Raw genomic sequence first — 20,024 nt, 5'->3', positions numbered from 1 at the left:
ACCAGATAGAAGCAAAAAATTCAAAATCTGTCCACAAATAAAGAAGAAGCATTGTTTGTGAATTTTGAAAAATGTGCTTTAAGTTTTGAATCCCCCACCTAGTGCTATCATATAAAGCAAACAGAATTGAAATGGCGAAGAAGAAGCATTTTGAAATTGTGGACAGACAACGGACGCCACGCCACGGCATAAGCTCATCCGGCCCTTCGGGCCGGATGAGCTAAAAACTGTCTAACAGAATACCTGCCATGTTTTTATATTTTCTTATCAATAAATGAAACAGAAGTTACAAGAAAAAAACCCCACAAAATCTGAAGAAGAAATTGAGACAAAATCATTAGTTAATAAATTAATGAAGGTCTGCTATCATAGACTATATGCAGAATAGGCAGTTTGAGTTGACCCCAGTATAACAAATGTTCTAATATACCGGTAAATTCTAATAATAGGTCATGACGCCTTGGGGAAATGTCCCTTCAACTGCATGTTAAAGAGACTGTCATTTTTGTAAAAAATAAAATGATTTCAAGGTAAACTTAATGACTGCTGGTGCTACTGTGCTACTTCTAAAAAGTACCGGGTATACAAATATTATCAAATGTAATCCATGTAGCAATCATGCCCAAGTCAAACCAGATAGTCCAACGGTGCCTGACAAATTCTGCCGGACAATGGCACAATTTCCTTTAGACAGGCAGACTGCTATAAAAATAGAGAATAAATACATGTAGGAATTCAGAGTCATATACTAATAGCCCTTGAATATAACAACGAGCCCGGGAAAATCCTGGCAAATAAATAAATGAAATTAAGGAAATTTTACTTTGGGGATGAACAGAAAGGCAATGGAAAATTGGAAGTCACATCGTATAAGTAGGGTTGCAAAATTCCTGGGAATTTTCGCGGTGGAAATTTTCCATGGGAATAAACAGGAATTTTGTGGGAATTTTCAAAAAGTACAATTTTCTGATATTTACAGGAAATGAAAGGAGTACCCTGGTGGCCTGGCAGATGATGCTTGATAGTGCTTGTGTTTTCCATCAAGTTTCAAGTCAAATATTATGCTAAACCATTCAGACAAGGCAGAATTTTAATGATTTCCATGTACATTGTAAAAGTTGATTTACTGTATAGTGGCTGAAAGGTAGTGTGATGGCAGTACGCGTACACTGCACATGATTTGCACAAGGGATATACAGTACATTGTTCATGGAATGATGCCTATTTGATATTCTGATCTTGTTGCTGATGATGAGTATCATCATTAATTATCATTGTTATCAGCATTATCATTTATTATTTATCATCATTATTTCATTTCTTATTTTTTCTGCATATCAGAAGTGAGAACTTTGATTGAGTATAAATACACATTGCTGGTTCAGGGTCAAACTGTCAAAGTTTATTTTACTTAAATAAACCCTGTTATGAATAAATAAATTTTGTTTTCAAAATACTTGATAAAATTAAATGAAACTGATATTGTCATTTGATATAATTACAAAAGATATGAAATAGCAATTCATTTGAGGTCAACAAACTAAATGCATGTATTTTCTCCCTTTGTGAAAATTATACATGTAAGTCAACACTGCTGCTATAATTGCATAATGAAGGCAAGACTGCCAGAGGTCTGTCAATCCTGTCATATCCCCCTTTTTTGTGGGGGGGGGGGAGGAGGTGGAGGGGGCATCTAAGAAATAAATCAGTATTAAACATGGGTGGTTCCTGGACCCGAGTTTTCATCTACAAAGACTGAAAGCCAGCGTCATACAATTGCTCTGCTGGGAGGATAGTCTGCTGTCATAGTGCTGTGCAAAGTGGTCTAAATATGCCACCTGCCCCTGCCAATGATTTGTGTACAGAGGGCCCCTCTAGTTCAATAGAAAATTGTATCTGTGCTAGTCTTGTGTGAAGACTCACTTGTGGATCAAAGTTTCAACAAGGGTCTGTGCCTGTACACATGTAGGGGGCAATGTTCTATAAACAGGTTTAAATGGGAATCCAGCCTTGATCATAAAATGATGTGTTGGAAAAGAGAAAAATAAATAAAACAGAATGGTGAAAGTTTGAAAGAAATCGGACATGTAATAGGAAAGAATAGGAAAAATACTTTTATACAAATTTATGGAAAGTATAATATTTGATTACATACATTTATAATTTTGTATTTAAAAACACGGTTAAGTTTTTGTGAAAAAATGAAAATTCCCAAGATTCCTGGCAGCTGAAAATTCCCGAAACTTTCCATGGAAATTTTCCAAAATTTCTGGCCCTTTACAACCCTAGTTATAAACATAATCTTGAGCAATGACTTTCTTCCTTGTCAATGACTAATGCATCTCTATCACTATAAATATCATAATTATCATCAGTATTGTGTTAGTAGTACATATTTGATAGTAAAATAAGTGATTGAACATAAGGATAGCAAAAATAGCATATCGATATCTCTGAGAAGGAAAATCCCAGGGGGGGGGGGGGGCACTCACATACATTGGTAGTACGGGGGCGTGCCGCTTTGATTACCCCCCTTTTCATACCTCATTTTCAGTTCCCTAGATCATACTCCAAATGACAAAATTTACGTTCAAAAGCCGCCCACCCCGCTCACAAGACCCTTGAACGAAACATCTCAGTTCCCCAGCCTTGCCGAAATAGTCCAGCACAAGCACCACAAAGTTATAGCTTGACGCACGGATTCACATTCCCTCTATACCACGCCCCTAGCATGGCTGGGGCCAGCATGCACAGCACTAGCGCTATAATTACCTGTATGTATAATAGCGCGCACCGTGTACCGCGATCGCGTTCCGTAGACTCTGTTTATCACATCGCCCAGTATATTTTTATTTCCCCAAGACCCCGTACAGACGTACAAGTTGTATTTCACCCTTGTAGTCAGTTCCTTAGACTTCCATTTCAGGGTTTTGTGAGGCACACCCCCCATCAAAATATAATTTGAGGTCCCCCCCCCCCCCGGATAATCCTGTTTATTTCAAGTAAAAAAGACTAAAACCTTACACTCAGTGTGATTAAAGTCACAAAACTCAAGTTACCAAAGGCAAATTTCATTTCATAAGTCAAAAACATATCATTGAAAGCTCTATAGGCTATATGACCAAAGCGACATGCTACAAATGGGAGAGTTATTTATGGGACATTTTGTTCCCATTCACTTCCTGCATGGAAAACACGATTTACGTATTTTTGGTCAAACTACCAAAGTACGTAACTTACAAAATCAATGTCTCTCAAATAATGTTCAATAACTTTTTTTATCTAACATATCTTTTGATACAAAATTTGTTCTGTCCTGGCTAGAGTAAAGTTCCATATGCACATTGGCTGAAAAGCATGGTTTCATGCACAATTTTAATAACAGGCCTACCCATTGGAGTCAGTTCTATACAAAAGTTTGAATTGCAACATGATCATAAAAAACAAAATGCCATAACTGTCATCAAATTTTCTTTGATTTTGTAGTAATCATAATTTGCTTACTTCAAAAATTTATCTAAACTATCACAATCAAGAGCCTCAATCATAATGTATAGTTTGATTACAGAAAATTGCACCATTCATCGAAAAAATATGTTTTAAAACGATTTAAAACATTCTAAATCTAAAATAATTTTTTGTAATGTTTTATTTCTTTTTGTAGTTCATTTTTAACACAATGTATTGACTATTTCCATTAATTTTTTGCTACAACTGGCTGTCCAAACCAGTGTATGCATACTTGGACCAAGTTTGAACTTGATCCACCAAACACTTCTTTAGTTCACTCTTTAGTTTGAAGAGAAAGGGAAGATGAGAAGAAAGATAGAAATAAAGAGCAGGGAAATGTGGAGAATATTAGCCTAAGACTAGAGGAACAAAAAGAGAAGATGAAAAGAAGAAGTCTAAAGTTTTTGTAAAGCATTAACATCATTACATTATTTAATTCAGATAATATCAACAAAAAACATGTTTTTAACAATGAAAGACACATTGGCATCGGTACAGTGAGTTAAAGCTAATGAAAAAATTGAAAATGATGCATTCATTTTTTTTTAAGAAAGAATTTCACAGAAACGAGAAAGACAATAATATTTTTGTTTTTAGAAAATGAAAATAGGGTCTTATAAAAAGCAAAGGAAAGCAAGCCAAGAACGATGATTGAGACAAAATCCGATCCACTGCCACTGGAAATTGATTATCGGTAGATCTAATGTTAGATCTATCCCATCTATCTAGCCTCTACCTCTAAGCAGTAGAGGCGCACGGCCAATATTGAGACTGTCTCCAATGTGGGAGATTATCTCCAATATCAGAGACTTTTGTAAATTACTAAAGAATTTGGGTATCCAATTTCAGAGACAGTCTCCAGTTTTGGAGACCAATTTCCTTTGTTTACATTTGCTGCAAAAGGATTACCTTGGTGGCAAAGAAAAATGTGACAAGCAGATTCCTCATGAAAAATTACCCCTTTTCACTGTCTACTTTAAAATTTCACCGTCTTCTTTTGTTTTGATAAGGATTTTTGTTGTCAATCACACACAAAACAAATGGGCTTCTGACCTCAGTTAGACAAAATTTTGGGTGGAAAAAATCATGCTTTTGCTGGTGTTGTTTCTTTTGTCCTTTTGCAAAGCAAGTCTCCAATGTGGGAGATTGTCTCCCCTATTGTATTGGAGAGAGACAGAGGCCCGAATTCACAAAGGTGGTTTTGAAAACCCACAGTTGAGTCCACGGTTTATGCAGATTTCCTGTATAAATTACGCTTAATTTACCGTGTATCGGGCGCGTGTATAAAACATGACCAATGCTGATGCGCGCTTTTGTCACAGTGCGCCAGATTGACGCCTGTTACCATGGTTAGATACGCTATTTTATTCATGAGTCCACTGTTTGAAGAGTGGACTCATGAATAAAAACAGAGGACTAATGAATAAAATAGCGTTGATAACCACGGCAACAGGCGTCAATTTGGCGCACTGTGACAAAAGCGCGCATCAGGATTGGACAATTTTCATACACGCGCCCGATACGCGCTAAATTAAGCGTAATTTATATAGGAAATCTGCATAAACCGTGGACTCAACCGTGGGTTTACAAAACCACCTTTGTGAATTCGGGCCAGAGAGTCTCCCATATTGGCCATGCGCCTCTACAAGTGGCTCTAGCAAAGCGGTCTAGCACTTGTAGCAGCATGTCTAGGCTTGGCTCTATGATAGTACTACTACTAGTAGACCAAAAGCTTCAGTCTCTGTATTTTGGTTGTTCCGCTGAACTACGTTGGCTCCACTCACCATACATAGACTGAAGGGGATGGGGCCCCGTACCTACAGCCAACGTATAGTGAACTAGCGTTTTATAGATCGCGATTTAAAACTGTTTTTTAAGCAAAATTGAAAGTTTCATGGTTTCCATTATCAGGGAAATATATATAACTTAAGTAATTGCATACCTTGGGCCGGAGTTATTGAAAAAAATCCTCTGGATGATTGAGAAATCTGTCATCTAAGACATTTTCACCTAACCTGACGGTTTTTCTTGCAAGTTGCCATCTTGAATGACGTCATTGTCGTTATTAACTTAATGTCTCGAATCGATATATCGCGATTATAACTAGTACTCGTACTAGTATAACTAGTATCGTTTATCTTCGGTTTCGTTCGCATATGGAGCAGATCGTATAATCAAGGCTCCACATTAACTTTTTTTGGTGGTGGCCCGTTCGGGCCACCAAAACCATCAAATAATTTTTTTTGGTGGCCCGATATTAAAGTTTGGTGGCCCGAAAAATATATAGAAAAACATTAAAAATGAATAAAACAAACTTCTGAAATATTAATTCTGCAGCCACTACCACTAAGTTCCTTTCACTTTATACATCTTGTATGTAAACCTTGTTTGCTGTTATTTTACTTTGCTAATTGATAATTGTTTCTATCGTTGTAAAAATTAAATGATTGAAAGTGAATAAATGAATTGTATTGTTCGCACTCACTTCGCAGGTTGTGTGGACTTTTTTTAAAATCTCTGTATAGAGATAATGGTAAAGTAAATAAATAGTGCATAGCAAACTCAGATAGATGTACAAAACAATGTTTTTTCCTTCCTTCCTCTTTGAATCCTAAAACCTAGATTATGCATGCCCCAAATCCAGTTTATTTCTGTTTTCTCTTTTGCAGCATATAGAAGGAGAAAATCACAGAAAAATATGCTGCAAAATTAGAACAATGCATAAAAGGGAGAAACAAACGAAAATAATTTTCAAAAAGTATATAACAAAAAGAAAACAAAAATAATAAAAGGAATTAGTGAAATAAAACAAAAGAAAGAAAATGAAGAAAGAAAAAAAACAAAGAACAGGGAAAAAAAGAAAAAAAGAAAAGAAAAAAATTAGAGAGAAAAAAGAAAAAAAAATTAAAGAAAAATTAATAAAACAAAGTTAATATAAAAATGGGGAAAAGGGGAAAATTAAGAAGCCATTACATATATTTTTAACAGCTGTGGCAACAGTCTATTCTGACTGGAATATAATTAAAAGCCAAGCATATAATTTTCACTTACCTTTTGGGAATGGCACATTTCTATTTTTATATCCTTTAGTTTGTATTATTTTATTTTCAGTAGAAACATATTTTTTAATCAGGCATATTCAATGGGAAGGGGTATAAATGGTTTAACCACTGTAAAAAAAAATGAAAGAAAAAAAAAGAAAACGGCAAAAACTATATTGGAAAAAAAGTGTGAGAAAAGTCCTTCCCTATTTTTGCCAAAATGTTGGAAAAAAAATCACATTTCATATCAATGAAATGCCTTCCCAAAGTATTTACTTTCTCAAGAGTGGTTTAAGAAGTCATTTATAAACAAGAAAGAAAGAAACTGTCTGTTTGTTTAAGGCTAGAAAATACACAGCTTCGAAAGAAACCAAGTATCAACATACATACAAATGCAGACGTGGGACTGTGATGTACTTGCCTATGTGTTTTTATGTGTATTAATTCATGTGGAAATCGGTCTTTTGGAGTCAAAAGAGAGGTCATAATTCCTCTTCTTAATACTTGCAAATAATCAGGGTACACCAGATTTTCGTAATATATTCATTGGTGTAAAAGGTGACTTTGACTTAGATTTTCAAAGTTCTGTGGAAGATTTCTCAGCAGCAACATTTTTTATCGCAGCTCCCTTAGTCTGAATAGGCTGAGCTAGATCTAGAGCACAGCTGTATGCAGTGGCTTCATGCAAAGCTCACGCCAGCCGGCCGGCGCGGCTGGCTGGATAATACAATAGCTACTGTATGCTATAGCTGTAGGCCTAATATGCAAACTGTGTGTGTGTGTATTTGTGTGTAGATCAACAAAAAAGGCGCATGACGAACTGGCTTGCAATTTGAGCTGTAGAAAGTTGATAAATGCGTGCAAAATTGGGAGAAAAATTGCGCTACTTTGAAAATTATTGGTTGCCCGATTCGGGCCACCAAAGCTTAACATTTTATCAATAATGGTTGCCCGAGGTGAATTTTTGGTGGCCCCGGGCCACCGCTAATGTCGAGCCTTGGTATAATATCGAAAGCAATATCGATATCACATTCGTGATTGTTGACGTTCGTTTGTAAATATTTTATAGTTTGGCTGCCATTTTGACCATTTTTATCGTGTTCAACCCAATTAAACATCGGTAAAGTATATTTTTCATGCCTTTTTCATCTATATCGTTTAAAGTATTTAAATGTTGGAATATCATCAATTAAAAGTTTGTTGTTTATACATCCTTAGATTGTAAATTCGATGTGTAAAATTACATCAAACTTTGGACTGTGAATTGACAAAAGGGAGGGAATGAGAACACATGCGAGCCCACACGTACACCCTACCGTCGGTAAATGGGGATTACAGTAAAATGTCAGAAATTGTTGAATAAATCCCCAGAAACGACGGTTATTCCTGTCTATACTACTAGGCTCTGTCCATTCCACAAAATTGAACAATAAATGTAATCAAACGCACTATGACAGAGTAAGTTTCGTGTTTCAGACATCCACCTCATTCAATTAATCAGCAGTGTCAGTGAAACAGCATCTCAGCTCAACCCCAATCACAAATCAAGAAACATTGATCAACAACCAAGCTTCCGAAGACGAAGTCAGTTTTTTTTCAATTTATTTTGGGTGGCTATCGCTAAACCGATTTCTACCTGGTCCAGGTATCCGATCGCACATTATAGAAGTTTATAAAACAACAATATTAAGTACAGCATACCTGTTTAGATTTTGACACAGATTCTGTCTCTTCATCGCTTGAAAACTCTGACCGCTTGACTTGAGATTTCACCGGTGCTCTCCTCGGAGTCGCCCGCCTGGCTCTCTGGGTACGCGACGCCTTGACACTGCTCTCATAAAGCTGCACATATTCCGCTTTCCTTGCATCTTTTGGAGCTTCAACGCCTAGCTTTTTAAGCTGAGATTTAAGCTGGCTGATGGTCAGCTTTGCTGGGTTTTCCACTGTGGTCGACATGCCGGTATCCTAAAATAAAAATTTACTGAATAGCTAAAATAAAATACAAAATCTGTTTCTTGTTGTTGGTGTTTGACAATCGAGCAAGCCCGCGCGCATTTTCAGAAGAGTTCCCGACGTCACATTTGAAAGCGGATTGTTATTGGTTAATTATAACACGCCTCTTCCTGTTTTGTCCAATCAAAATTCTTTTTACTTAGTCAGCCTACTCTTATTGCGGGTACTATCCATTCACGGTTAAGGTTGGGATTTCCCCTTGCAGATGACTCGAATTGCACATGTCGAACACACACACATCCCTCGCTCAAACTTGAGCTTGTTGTAGTTGTGCCAGTATAGCTTGGTCTTGGACCGTAAACTTGCGAAGATGAAAATTTTGACATGGAATATTAATGGGCTCCGAGCTTGCCGAATTCCTCTCAAGGAATTATTCACCAATCTAGACGCGGACATTATATGTCTTCAAGAGACGAAGATAACAAGTAAGTAGGGACTATTTATATAAATTGGCCTGGTGCTGTGCTAGTGACCTAGTATGACTGAGAAAAGTGAATTTGTTAAAGATTGTCATGAATATTCACTTTGCATTTTTATTTTGATAGGGGATAAAATGCTCAATTTTTATAATAGTACAGTTGATTATTTCATCCCTTATTAGCCTTGAAGTTTGACTAGAATACTGAATAGATTTACTTCCTTGATATGTTGAAAAAAACAATTGAAAATGTACAATCCATAAATTTCACCAATACTAGAGTCTTAGCCTCTTACTAGTCTTAGGGTGTGTTTATGCTTCCATTGCGAGGACGGAATCAGCGTTTTCAAACGTCGATTCAAAACGCCGATCGTAAACGTGGTTCTGGGAGTGCTGTTTATGCTTAACTTTTAAGAGGCGAAATCACGATCTCCAGCTGGCTTCGCATCGTAATTTTAGTTGAGCAGGAAAGCGAGGTCAAATTGGGCGCGCCCTTTTTCGAAAGTTTTTTTTCTGAGTGTTGTTATGGGGAAGGTACGTCGACTGTTATATAAACATCGAACAATTTCCGATATTTTAGTCATTGCATGGAGCTTCTTGATACAGCCATATAATTTCCACCATGGTGAGGATAATAGTAAGAAAAAATAACGAATATTAAGTATACAAAATAATAAAATATCAATTTGTTTATGCTACTGGGGCATCTGGCGATGTCTCCTCATTATAACTCATGTTCTGGGTTTTTTGGTGTAAATCCCTCAACGTTCATCGTGATGACAAATTGGAAGAGTAATACTAGTAATAGTACTACACATGCAAAACAAGAGAGATAAGAGGTAATTCCGTGGAGGTAACATGTGACCATGGAGCAATGCGATTGTATTTGCCCGCGGATTTTCATCTCACCGGAAGCATGTACCAAATGACGTAATTTAAAGGACAAGTCCACCCCAACAAAAACTTGATTTGAATAAAAAGAGAAAAATTCAACAAGCATAACACTGAAAATTTCATCTAAATCGGATGTAAAATAAGAAAGTTATGGCATTTTAAAGTTTCGCTTCATTTCACAAAACAGTTATATGCACATCCTGGTAGGTATGCAAATGAGGAACTGATGACATCACTCACTCACTATTTCTTTTGTATTTTATTATATGAAATATGAAATATTTGTATTTTCTCGTCATTGTCATGTGAAATGAAGTTTTATTCCTCCCTGAACACGTGGAATTCCATTATTTTAACATTTTGTGCTTCAGGCAAGGAGGTCCTAATCATCAAATTCGTAAAAATTGAAATATTGTATAATTCAAACAATAAAAAAACAAAAGAAATAGTGAGTGAGTGACATCATCGACTCTCTCATTTGGATGTAACTGGCTCGTTCATATAACTATTTTGTTAAAAATAAGCGAAACTTTGAAATGTCATAACTTTCTTATTTTACATCTGATTTTGATGAAATTTTCAGCATTGTGCTTGTCTGATTTTTCTCTATTGATTCAAATCAACATTTTTCTGAGGTGGACTTGACCTTTAACACGTTTACGATCGTGGTTCTGTTTATACTTCCCCAGAAAGCCTGATTCTGGTCAAACGACGTTTACAAACGCACCTTTTTGTGAGTTTACGATCTGCGTTTTGAAACAGCGTTTAAATGAAAGTAAGCATGGACGCAACCGTGTTTTGGACTAATCACGTTTGGAAACGCTGATTCTGGCCTGAAAAGTGGAAGCATAAACACGGCCTTAGGGAGTTACAAAACTATGCTTGAAATAAAAATTATGAAAGATATTTAGATTTATGGAAAAGAACAGGATCACACAAAACTATTTATCTTGAGAATGAAATGTGCCAGAGTGGGTTTCTTATGGTGTGGGCCGTGGCCATAATTTTTTGTATTTTATGTTATGTCGACACAACCATATAATGGCTTCAGTGCAGTACAGTACCTCTGCCCTAGATAAAATGACACATGTAAATCCTGTAATGACCAGAGTCCTAGGCATGGGGATAAGACAATTTGATCCATAAAGACTACCTGGTTTCTTGTTAGGGGAATCTCGAAAACACTACAATTACTTCAAGGCCATTGTATGATTTAAAAGGTAATTTTGCCATTATGGAAACATTGATTTTGATTGGCTGCAGTCAGTAGTCAGTACTGTTAGTCTGTTACTATGGAAGTTGCCAGAGTAACTTGGTGAAACAAACCCTGGTAACCAACCCTGGTTTTGAGTATTAGAGTACATCTGTATATTTTTGTCATTTCAATTAATTGTATTTGTTTATATTCTTAGGAGATCAACTAGACAATGATTTAGTTAATGTGGATGACTACAATGCGTACTTCAGTTTCTCCAAGAAAAGAAGTGGATATTCAGGTAACATATGTAACCAATGATTACATAGATAATCTGGCCTGAAATATGATTTGTTAAGATAACAAGTCATTCCCATCTGCAGCTAATATTTGGACATAAACTTTATAATCTTTTAGTTATAAATTACTGCATATATAAAGAAAGCTCAATTTTTTTTCTATGGATGCCTTTCTCAAGCCCTTCACCATCCCTTTTTGAAAGGGAGGGCTTAATAAAATGCAAAAAAATTCCAGTGAAATTTAATGAAATATGCATGTGTGATTATAGTCTCTTTATCAATATTTGTTGTTCAATGTTCCTACTACATGTACTCTTCAAATTTTAATACCGGTATGCCTTTTTTATGGTTGTGGGCTGGGTGCCAGTACATTATACCCAGTTGTTGTGTGTCCGGACAGGTTGTGTGTCCGGACGAACAATTTTAGAAGGTCATTTGGAAAAAATTACAAGGGAAGTTTTATCAATTTATAGTACAAAATGTCAGGAAATATTATAGAGAACAAAATAGAAGATGATTACAATTATTGATTTCGTATTTTTAGTGTAATCCAAAGACAAAAAAGAAGGCTTCAAAAATATAAAGTGTCCGGACACCCGACCCCCCATCCTACTATATATACATGGAGATATAAATTTATTTAGTGCATACATGTACATGAATGTTAATCCAGATTCAATTTATAATTCTCCAGGTGTGGCAACTTATTGCAAAAATAGCCATACGCCTGTGATTGTAGAAGAAGGGTTGACTGGCTTTCTCTCTCGTGGATCCAACCAGAGTCTTATTGGTTGCTATGGAGACCAGTCTGAGTATACTCCAGAAGAATTGCAGTCTATTGATGCAGAAGGCAGGACCATTATCACTCAGCATCGATACAGGTAATTGTTGTGAATAGAATTAAATTGTATATTGATAACATAAAATCTGGTGATCATTTTTTGTCCTGTCATGTATTGTATGTATAATGACTTTGTTCCTTTAGTTACATACACATACATTCCTGATTGGAGATGTACATGTACAATCAGATCTGTGTGAAGTACATTAGAATAAGAGTAATTTTATTGAATTATTGAATTTTAACAAATAAAAATATAAATAAATATAAATTCAATTAAATCCAGAAAGATTGAAGGTACTATAGCTTTATCATTGAATGATATAATTTCATGACATCATATTTTTATTACCCAGACTCGGTACTAGATGTTGAATTGTATTAACTTATTTTTCAGATTTTTTAAACGGCTAAAGAAATTGCATTAAATTAACTGAGAAACATGATTGACTTTCCATGTAGGACATTTATACAATGTGTAGAATACTATGTATTGATTTGTGTGTGTCCTTGTGCCTTAGTTGTATCTATCATATTGGGATGTTGTGAAAACTTGGCATTGCATACTTTTAGTCTTGAATGCAATGACTGCATATTGTGGGAGGTCATTTTGGGTTTCATATACATTGGATTGTTCTCTTAATTTGAGAAATTATGGCGTACATAAATTTACTTTAAACAATGAAGTGTACAAATATCAGAAATGTTCATGTCCATTTCTAATTTGGTGAATATTTTGCTTTTGCAAAAGTATTCATAAATGTACTAAGTGCTATTTTGTTAGAGTATATTTGCTGATGAAATTGAAATATAATGGATAACACTGACCATTTTTATTTCTCTGTACATTAACAGGAAGAAAGATGGTACGACCGGAGATCTTGTCATTATCAACGTATACTGCCCTCGCGCAGATTATGATAACCCTGAGAGGATCAGCTTTAAGATGAGATTCTATGGTATCTTGCAGCTCCGAGCTGAGGCCTTGCTGCAGTCTGGAAAGTAAATATACTTTAGATTCATCCGTGAGAAATTAATATTCTTTTGATACTTCCCTGAGAAATTATGATAATCTGATATTCCAATCATTCAATGCTGCTTGTCTATTGGTTAAACCAAGGGTGACTAGACACTGGATTGTCTCATAATGAACATGTTTAGTGATAACATTTTGTGATATTTTTAGAAACCTAAAACAAAATTGATGGGGAATTTGGGGGATGTTCAATTTTCTATATCTACTTCCACTCTCACTGTATTTTTACAACATTGATGTATAATAATTTTTGATCTATTTTTACTCAATCCCCAATTATAGCCACCACTTGCTGAATGATGACAATGATAGTAAAAAAAAAAAGAACATTGTGCATAAATATAATGCAGATTCTATTGAACTACATGCTCTATGATAGTATTACCACAGCTGTAGCTGAGCTTTGATGTATGCGAAATTGCAAATGCAATTATCAATATTATGAATTTTTTTCATTGATATGATTTCAAAATATTCCCATAATAAATTATCAGTGATGGTTAGGTAACAGTATCAGAGCATTACAAGAGATGTAACTTATTTTTTTCTTTGTTTATATATACTTGCTCATGACTGGCTTGAAATGAGGTATCAAATAACACTGATTACAACATTCCAGATGCCAGTGCATCATTTGAAAAAAAAGGATGTTATTAGAACACAATGCTTGATCTACCGTAAATTGATTGCTAAATAATATTCGCTCAAAAGAACTGTTCTAGCTGTTTAAAAAAACTCTTGGACTATAATCATGGAATGTTGCAGTGGACAGTTATTTGATACTCAAATTGGTTTGATATTTCTCTCTTAGATACTTATGCACTCAAATGGTTTAATAGTTCCTTGTTTTTCAATGATATTGTATTACAAGCTTCTCTGATCTTGTTTTCTGTTTCATTCATTTTTAAATTTATTTTTAATTGATAGGTCTGTTGTGATCGTAGGTGATGTGAATGCTTCACACAGGCGTATTGATCACTGTGATCCAAGTGGTCATGGGGTAAAGTACAACAAAAGAAAACATGTATTTTCTTACCCCCCCCCCCTTTCCCAATTTCTTCCATAAATCTTTTTTTTTTTTTACAGACTTCAAGATTTAGTATGAAATACACATTGAATATACTGTGGGATAGAATATCAATAAGCACCAAGGGTCCATCTTTAAAATTATAGTCATTAGGCCTGGGACTTTCGGGTACCCGCAGTAATTTTCGGGCGGGTACCTGATTACCCGAAAATCATGTCTCATGAAATATGACTGATGGAACAACCCCATAAATGGCTAGAAATACTAAGAAGATAATGCTCATCTAACTATTATAAAGACAATACTTTTGTTCATTGAAAAGATCATTTAGATCTAAATAATATAAATTGAAGAAATTTGTCTTGAAAATATTTTTTTATAGCTTAACGAGCCGAAAGATATTTGTCTCTGTTCCATGGAAAAACACTTGGCCATGATGAAAGCTAAGGCAAATATCAATGCTGGATCATGCATAAAGTTAACACATGCAGTTTTTCTCAATGAATAAAATAACTCCAAAGGAAACTCATGAAACCACAGAAATAGCAATGGTAATGATAATAATTACATTGATTTCATTAAAGGACAATAATCATTGAGAAAAGTGACCCGCCGTCTCCGGTAATTGTCGTGTCATCACTTTGTGTTGGAACAGTCACATTTTTGTAAAGCTGAGAAAATTTCCTTTTCTTTTTATATGAGAATTTTTTCCTTCATTGGCACTATAACGTCTCAAACTCTCAACCATGGACACGCTAATTGTCTTCGCCATTGTGAAGGATTGCTGCACAAAAATTAGATGTTTCTGTCTTTGGTATTTTATCAACTATCTGGATATTTGTCATATAAAGGGATAGTCAAGTCACATTTTTGAATTATGCAATTGCCTAATTTCGATGTCGCTAAGAGTAACGTTCATGTCCAGACGGAAGGGGTAACCTGTCTTACACTACGCAATACAAATAAAATACATGTATGTTATACTGGTAAGCAATTTTCTGGTATCGGGTATTGATTTTTCTACCTGGGTACCTGAGGCTTCCAGGCGGGACCCAGGAACCCAGGTTTTAGTCCCAGGCCTAATAGTCATTAATTTATTTTTGAAAAACGGTTGGTAGAAATCAGGGTAGTTTGACAATTACATAGTCTGTGGGGGGGGGGGGTAGCACTATGAAGCCCAGATTTTATTGTAGATAGTATTAATCTGCAGGGGTGTGAGAGTTCAGATTTTTATCTGATTTCAGATTTTTTTGTTTTGATTTTCAGCTTAATTTCAGCTTATTTTTGGCTTTCCTGTGTACAAAAAGTATGGGAGCTCTTTTTCTTTCAGACTTTTTAAACACTTTTCAGCTTTTTTCAGATCTTTTTATTTGTGACCACTCACACCCCTGAATCTGAATGTGGGGATCTTTCTGTTTTTTTATCTTTCAAAGAATCTCATTGGTGGTAAATATTTATGTATTGTATCCCACACAATTACCTCTCAATAAAGTAAGCATGAACTTGATCTTCTAGGCTGTTTATGTAGGGTATTGTGGTATACTGCATACAAATAGTTCACAATATGTGAGTGTGTAACAGCACATTCAATGGTGTTGTAACACTGCTAGAGGCTAGAGCAGTATGATGTCTTTGCCTATATGAAATACCCAGGATGCCTGCGTCACCATTAAAATCATAACATTAGTCATGTACGCTATTTGTTTTTTTAAAGATCACTGGTGAAATCTAGCACTTGGAAAATTCGTAAGAATCCCTTACAATCTACATAAATCTTTAATACAGTGAGGCTATCTGCTTTCTATTATGACATCACCATCTTATTCATGAAGAATGTAATGTGTGCCTCAGCAAGCACACCAAAATTTATTATCCTATTTGAATGAACACTTATTTCATGACAAATCTCAATTTGTCCATGCTTGAAGTCAAATGTTGCATAAGAAATGAATGCTAGTCGGTTGTATAGAACTAAAGCATCAACCCATGAATTGCATATCCATAATCCTCTGACCTCTGGCCACATCCTTGTATCTGTTTTATAATTGTTACTCATTCCTTGATTCTAATGTAAGTAATGTTTGAGGGCAGTCAGATATGCCTAAGTTTTTTAGTCTAGTAACTGTTTATCTTTCTTCAAAAAAAATAAAAATTATGTTACCGGTATTTCATACTGATAGATAGTGGATACACAGCCTGTAACAAAGAGTATTGCAGTCATGATCATGTGACACAATGAAGCAATTCAAACTTTTCATGACTATGAAAATTGAAAAGGATCTGTGTTTATTTCTTTTTTTAGTTGTTAATATGATAACATGATTTTGAAAACTCATTGCATAAACAAATTAGTTATGTTAATATTGTCATTGTCTTACATATATGATCTGTCTGCTATAATTGAGTCTTTGTGTAGATGGATCGTCCTGTATCAGTATCATTTATCTGTCAAAACTCTTTGTATTTCTTTTTTCTGTCAACAGGGTAAATTTGAATCTCATCCCAGTAGGAGATGGCTTGATGGATTCTTGAAAGATTGTAGATGCCCAGAGGAGGAAAATACATCACCATCATCTCCATACCAAGAGTTAAATGATAAAGAGAGGCAATCCCACAATGACAGTAACATTGATAATGAAGATTTGCCATCAAAAGATAACCTCTTTGTAGACACTTTTCGCTACTTCCATCCAACACGGGAGAATGCATTTACCTGTTGGTCCACTCTAACAGGGGCTCGACAGACAAACTATGGGACTAGGATTGATTACATTATTGCTGATGAGCGGTTGTGTATTGATGAGTTGACGGAGTGTGACATTATGCCTGACTTTGAAGGATCTGACCACTGCCCCGTCAAGGCCACTCTACGAGGTGGCTGCTCCCCAGCGGAACAGCTGCATCCATTGTGTGCCAAGCTCATGCCCGAGTTTGCAGGGAAGCAGCAGAAATTGTCCAACTTCTTCCAGAAAGTGTCTCCTTCCAAGAAGTTTGAGATCCATGGGAAGGCTATGTCTGGTGAGAATCAACAGGGAGGTGGGTCCAGACTGAGTGTTGGTAAGCGAGAAGGGCGGTCTTTGATGGGTAACACAAGTAAAAGGGCCAAAACTGATGCCAAGGTGGCCAAGACAGGGAACATTGCAAGTTTTTTCAAGAAAAAGGTAGATGCAAAACTCCAAAGCCAGACTGACCTTGAAATTCACAAGGTATCTACCAGTCTGGATGATACCAGCTCACTGCCAAACAGTCAAAGAAGTGTCGGAGACATCAACAGCAGTGTTGGTTCTCAAAGTTGTGTTAATGACATTATTGTTGATACTGGCATCTGTAGTTCCAATGAATCAGTGCCTGATACATCCCAAGCCAAAGAGACACATCAAGAACATGTTGAATCCAAGCCCAAAGCGAAGCAGCAACTATCATCTACTTGGAAGAACCTCTTTAAAGGTCCTCCACCTCCACCAAAGTGCAGAGGACACCAAGAGCCATGCCTATTACGGACAGTCAAGAAGGCTGGACCCAACCTAGGGAAGCAGTTCTTTGTGTGCAACAGACCCGAGGGCCATAAGAACAACCCTGAGGCAAGATGTAATCACTTTGAATGGGTTTCCAAAAGGTGATCTTAAATTAAGTCTTATTTAAATGCAAGTTAATTTCTTTTCTCTCAGAATGAATCATGTGGCTCTTGGGAGATTTTGTTGATGGGTTTAAGACATATAATGAACCAGTTCAAAGATATTTTCTGTATCACATTTCATGATCAAATTAATTACACTGTGTCAAGTCAAACCAGCATGCTGAAATTTTGTTCAGTATTTAAATGCAAAACAGTGTTCATTATTAACATCAGTACTTTATTTCAAGGCCAAGATCACCCCCAATGTTGTGGGTGGAAAACACATTTAAGCCTATGCAATGACAACCATAGAATGGTAATTTTTAAGGAAAGTACATCACATTATGAAGAAAGAACTATAGAACTATTCTTATATTCTCAGAGATTTGTCTGGCTCATGAAACAAATATTCTCATCTCAGTCAAAGTTTTTGAGAGAGGTTTTAGGTAATACCATTAACCTAGAATGAATAATTTGTGAAAATCATGAATACCAAAGTGTGATCGGTTTTCCAGATTTCAAACCATATTTCAGTAGAGGATGGTGAAATACCTCCACAACGTGAATTTTGTGGGAGTAGGTCAAATAGGCACAGGATATGACCTCATGAATACATAATTAACCCCATTGAAATCAATGTACATGTATTATTGGCCTGGAACTAGGCAAATAGATGATGTATAGGTGTTCCCATAAAAGATATGTTTAACCTGTTCTTGTCTCCTTTCTTGAACTGGTTTAAAACCACTGCACAAAACCAGTTATGAAGATCGCATGTTACTATCTATTGCAAGCTCTGGTGATGAATAACAAGTTACTGATCACCACTGGTGACTGTCAGATAGCTGTGTTAATCGCAAGTGATGATAATATCTGAAACCACCCTTAGTCAAATCTGTTGTGACCTCAGAAAACATAGGTACAGTAACGAACATGGTTTTGCATGATATTGTCTGAAGAATCAAGAATCCATTTAACTTTGGTGATTCAACTCATGGAAAGTTGACTTATAGCAGATTTGTCATTGTTCAGCCTACCCTGCACTCATTTTCACTCTGCCATTTGAAATATGCATTTTTATTTAGCAAAAATTTAACAACACTTGCAATATTATACATATTATTCCAGCAGCATCTAATTTGTAGCAGCATCAGTATATCACTGAAAATAATTGTCTTTTCATTTGCATTAATCATTTGTATTCTTTAATTTGCCAAAACAATTTGATAATGTCTGTACTATATGTGTTCCAGGGTGTTTTCACAATTCTAGTGTGATTATGAAGAGATGAGAGATGAATAATTATTGATTTATTTTCATAATAGAAGATGAAATAGATAAATTCACTTCCAATAAATCATATTTTGAAAAGTACTGTGCAATCATCATTTAGCACTGCTCTGGGAAATAAATTCCCTTTATACTTGGAATCAAATTTATACTCAGAATGAAATTAGATCATTGACTTTACCATGAACAGTAACACAATTTATTTCGACCCTCGGAAGCAATGTAGATACAAGCAATAAATCATTTAGGAATTTCATATGAAATTTGTAAGACAGTTTATTGGAAAAGAATGTGGATTACAAAGAGTATTTGTAAATGCAAAACATATTGCAAATTTTGTGGCAAAAATGTAAGAAAAGGCTCCAATCATTTCTATTGTTAGAAATTGAAGAACAAGATATTAAAAGAGATAGACTGGTTTAAGTGTACCAATGAATGTGATTTTGTACATATATTTTATTCAAATGTGAAGACTAGAAATGCGATGCTCTTGGAAAATGGAAGTATACCTTTATATATATATATCTCTATATAACCCTGTTTCGCTTTTTTTTTATTTAACAAAAACAGTGAATCAATCTTTTCAGATAATAATGCATGGTTTCATCATAATTATTTGATTTCCATTCACCTCTTTTTCTGTGAAATTTATGCTTTGAATCAAACAGTGGTTTTTAGCATATTTCTAATCTTTATAAATTATCCAGAGTAATTCTACAATTTGAGTTTTACCCATTCTTGCTCTGTGCACTAAACCAGTCTTGTATAAATCAAAGATTATGTGATGTATATATATTGTTTTACAGAAAGGAATAAAGTAATATTCATAAGTAATTCATATTAA

The 20,024-nt window shown here is 35.4% G+C and overlaps 1 protein-coding gene across 1 annotated transcript; it reads left to right on the top strand.

Moving 5' to 3' along the window:
- The first annotated feature begins 8,765 nt into the window (after positions 1-8,765).
- Positions 8,766-20,014, top strand: LOC129257397 (DNA-(apurinic or apyrimidinic site) endonuclease 2-like). Its single transcript, XM_054895705.2, has 6 exons — positions 8,766-8,989; positions 11,289-11,372; positions 12,065-12,251; positions 13,067-13,213; positions 14,175-14,247; positions 16,758-20,014. The coding sequence occupies exons 1-6, from the start codon at positions 8,875-8,877 to the stop codon at positions 17,892-17,894; spliced, it is 1,743 nt and encodes a 580-aa protein (XP_054751680.2). The 5' UTR covers positions 8,766-8,874; the 3' UTR covers positions 17,895-20,014.
- The last annotated feature ends 10 nt before the right edge of the window (positions 20,015-20,024 follow it).

The sequence above is a fragment of the Lytechinus pictus genome, chromosome 3 (genome assembly GCF_037042905.1).
Source record: "Lytechinus pictus isolate F3 Inbred chromosome 3, Lp3.0, whole genome shotgun sequence".
Lineage (NCBI taxonomy): Eukaryota > Metazoa > Echinodermata > Echinoidea > Temnopleuroida > Toxopneustidae > Lytechinus > Lytechinus pictus.
Note: the sequence above shows the minus strand (reverse complement) of the source record. Positions and strands in the feature narration are given on the sequence as shown.

Excerpts from the sequence above, each read along its gene's own strand:
- LOC129257397 (XM_054895705.2), top strand. The coding sequence starts at position 8,875 with ATGAAAATTTTGACATGGAATATTAATGGGCTCCGAGCTTGCCGAATT. Across the intron at positions 8,990-11,288 it reads TCAAGAGACGAAGATAACAA|GAGATCAACTAGACAATGAT; the intron begins GTAAGTAGGGAC and ends TTATATTCTTAG. Across the intron at positions 13,214-14,174 it reads GCCTTGCTGCAGTCTGGAAA|GTCTGTTGTGATCGTAGGTG; the intron begins GTAAATATACTT and ends TTTAATTGATAG.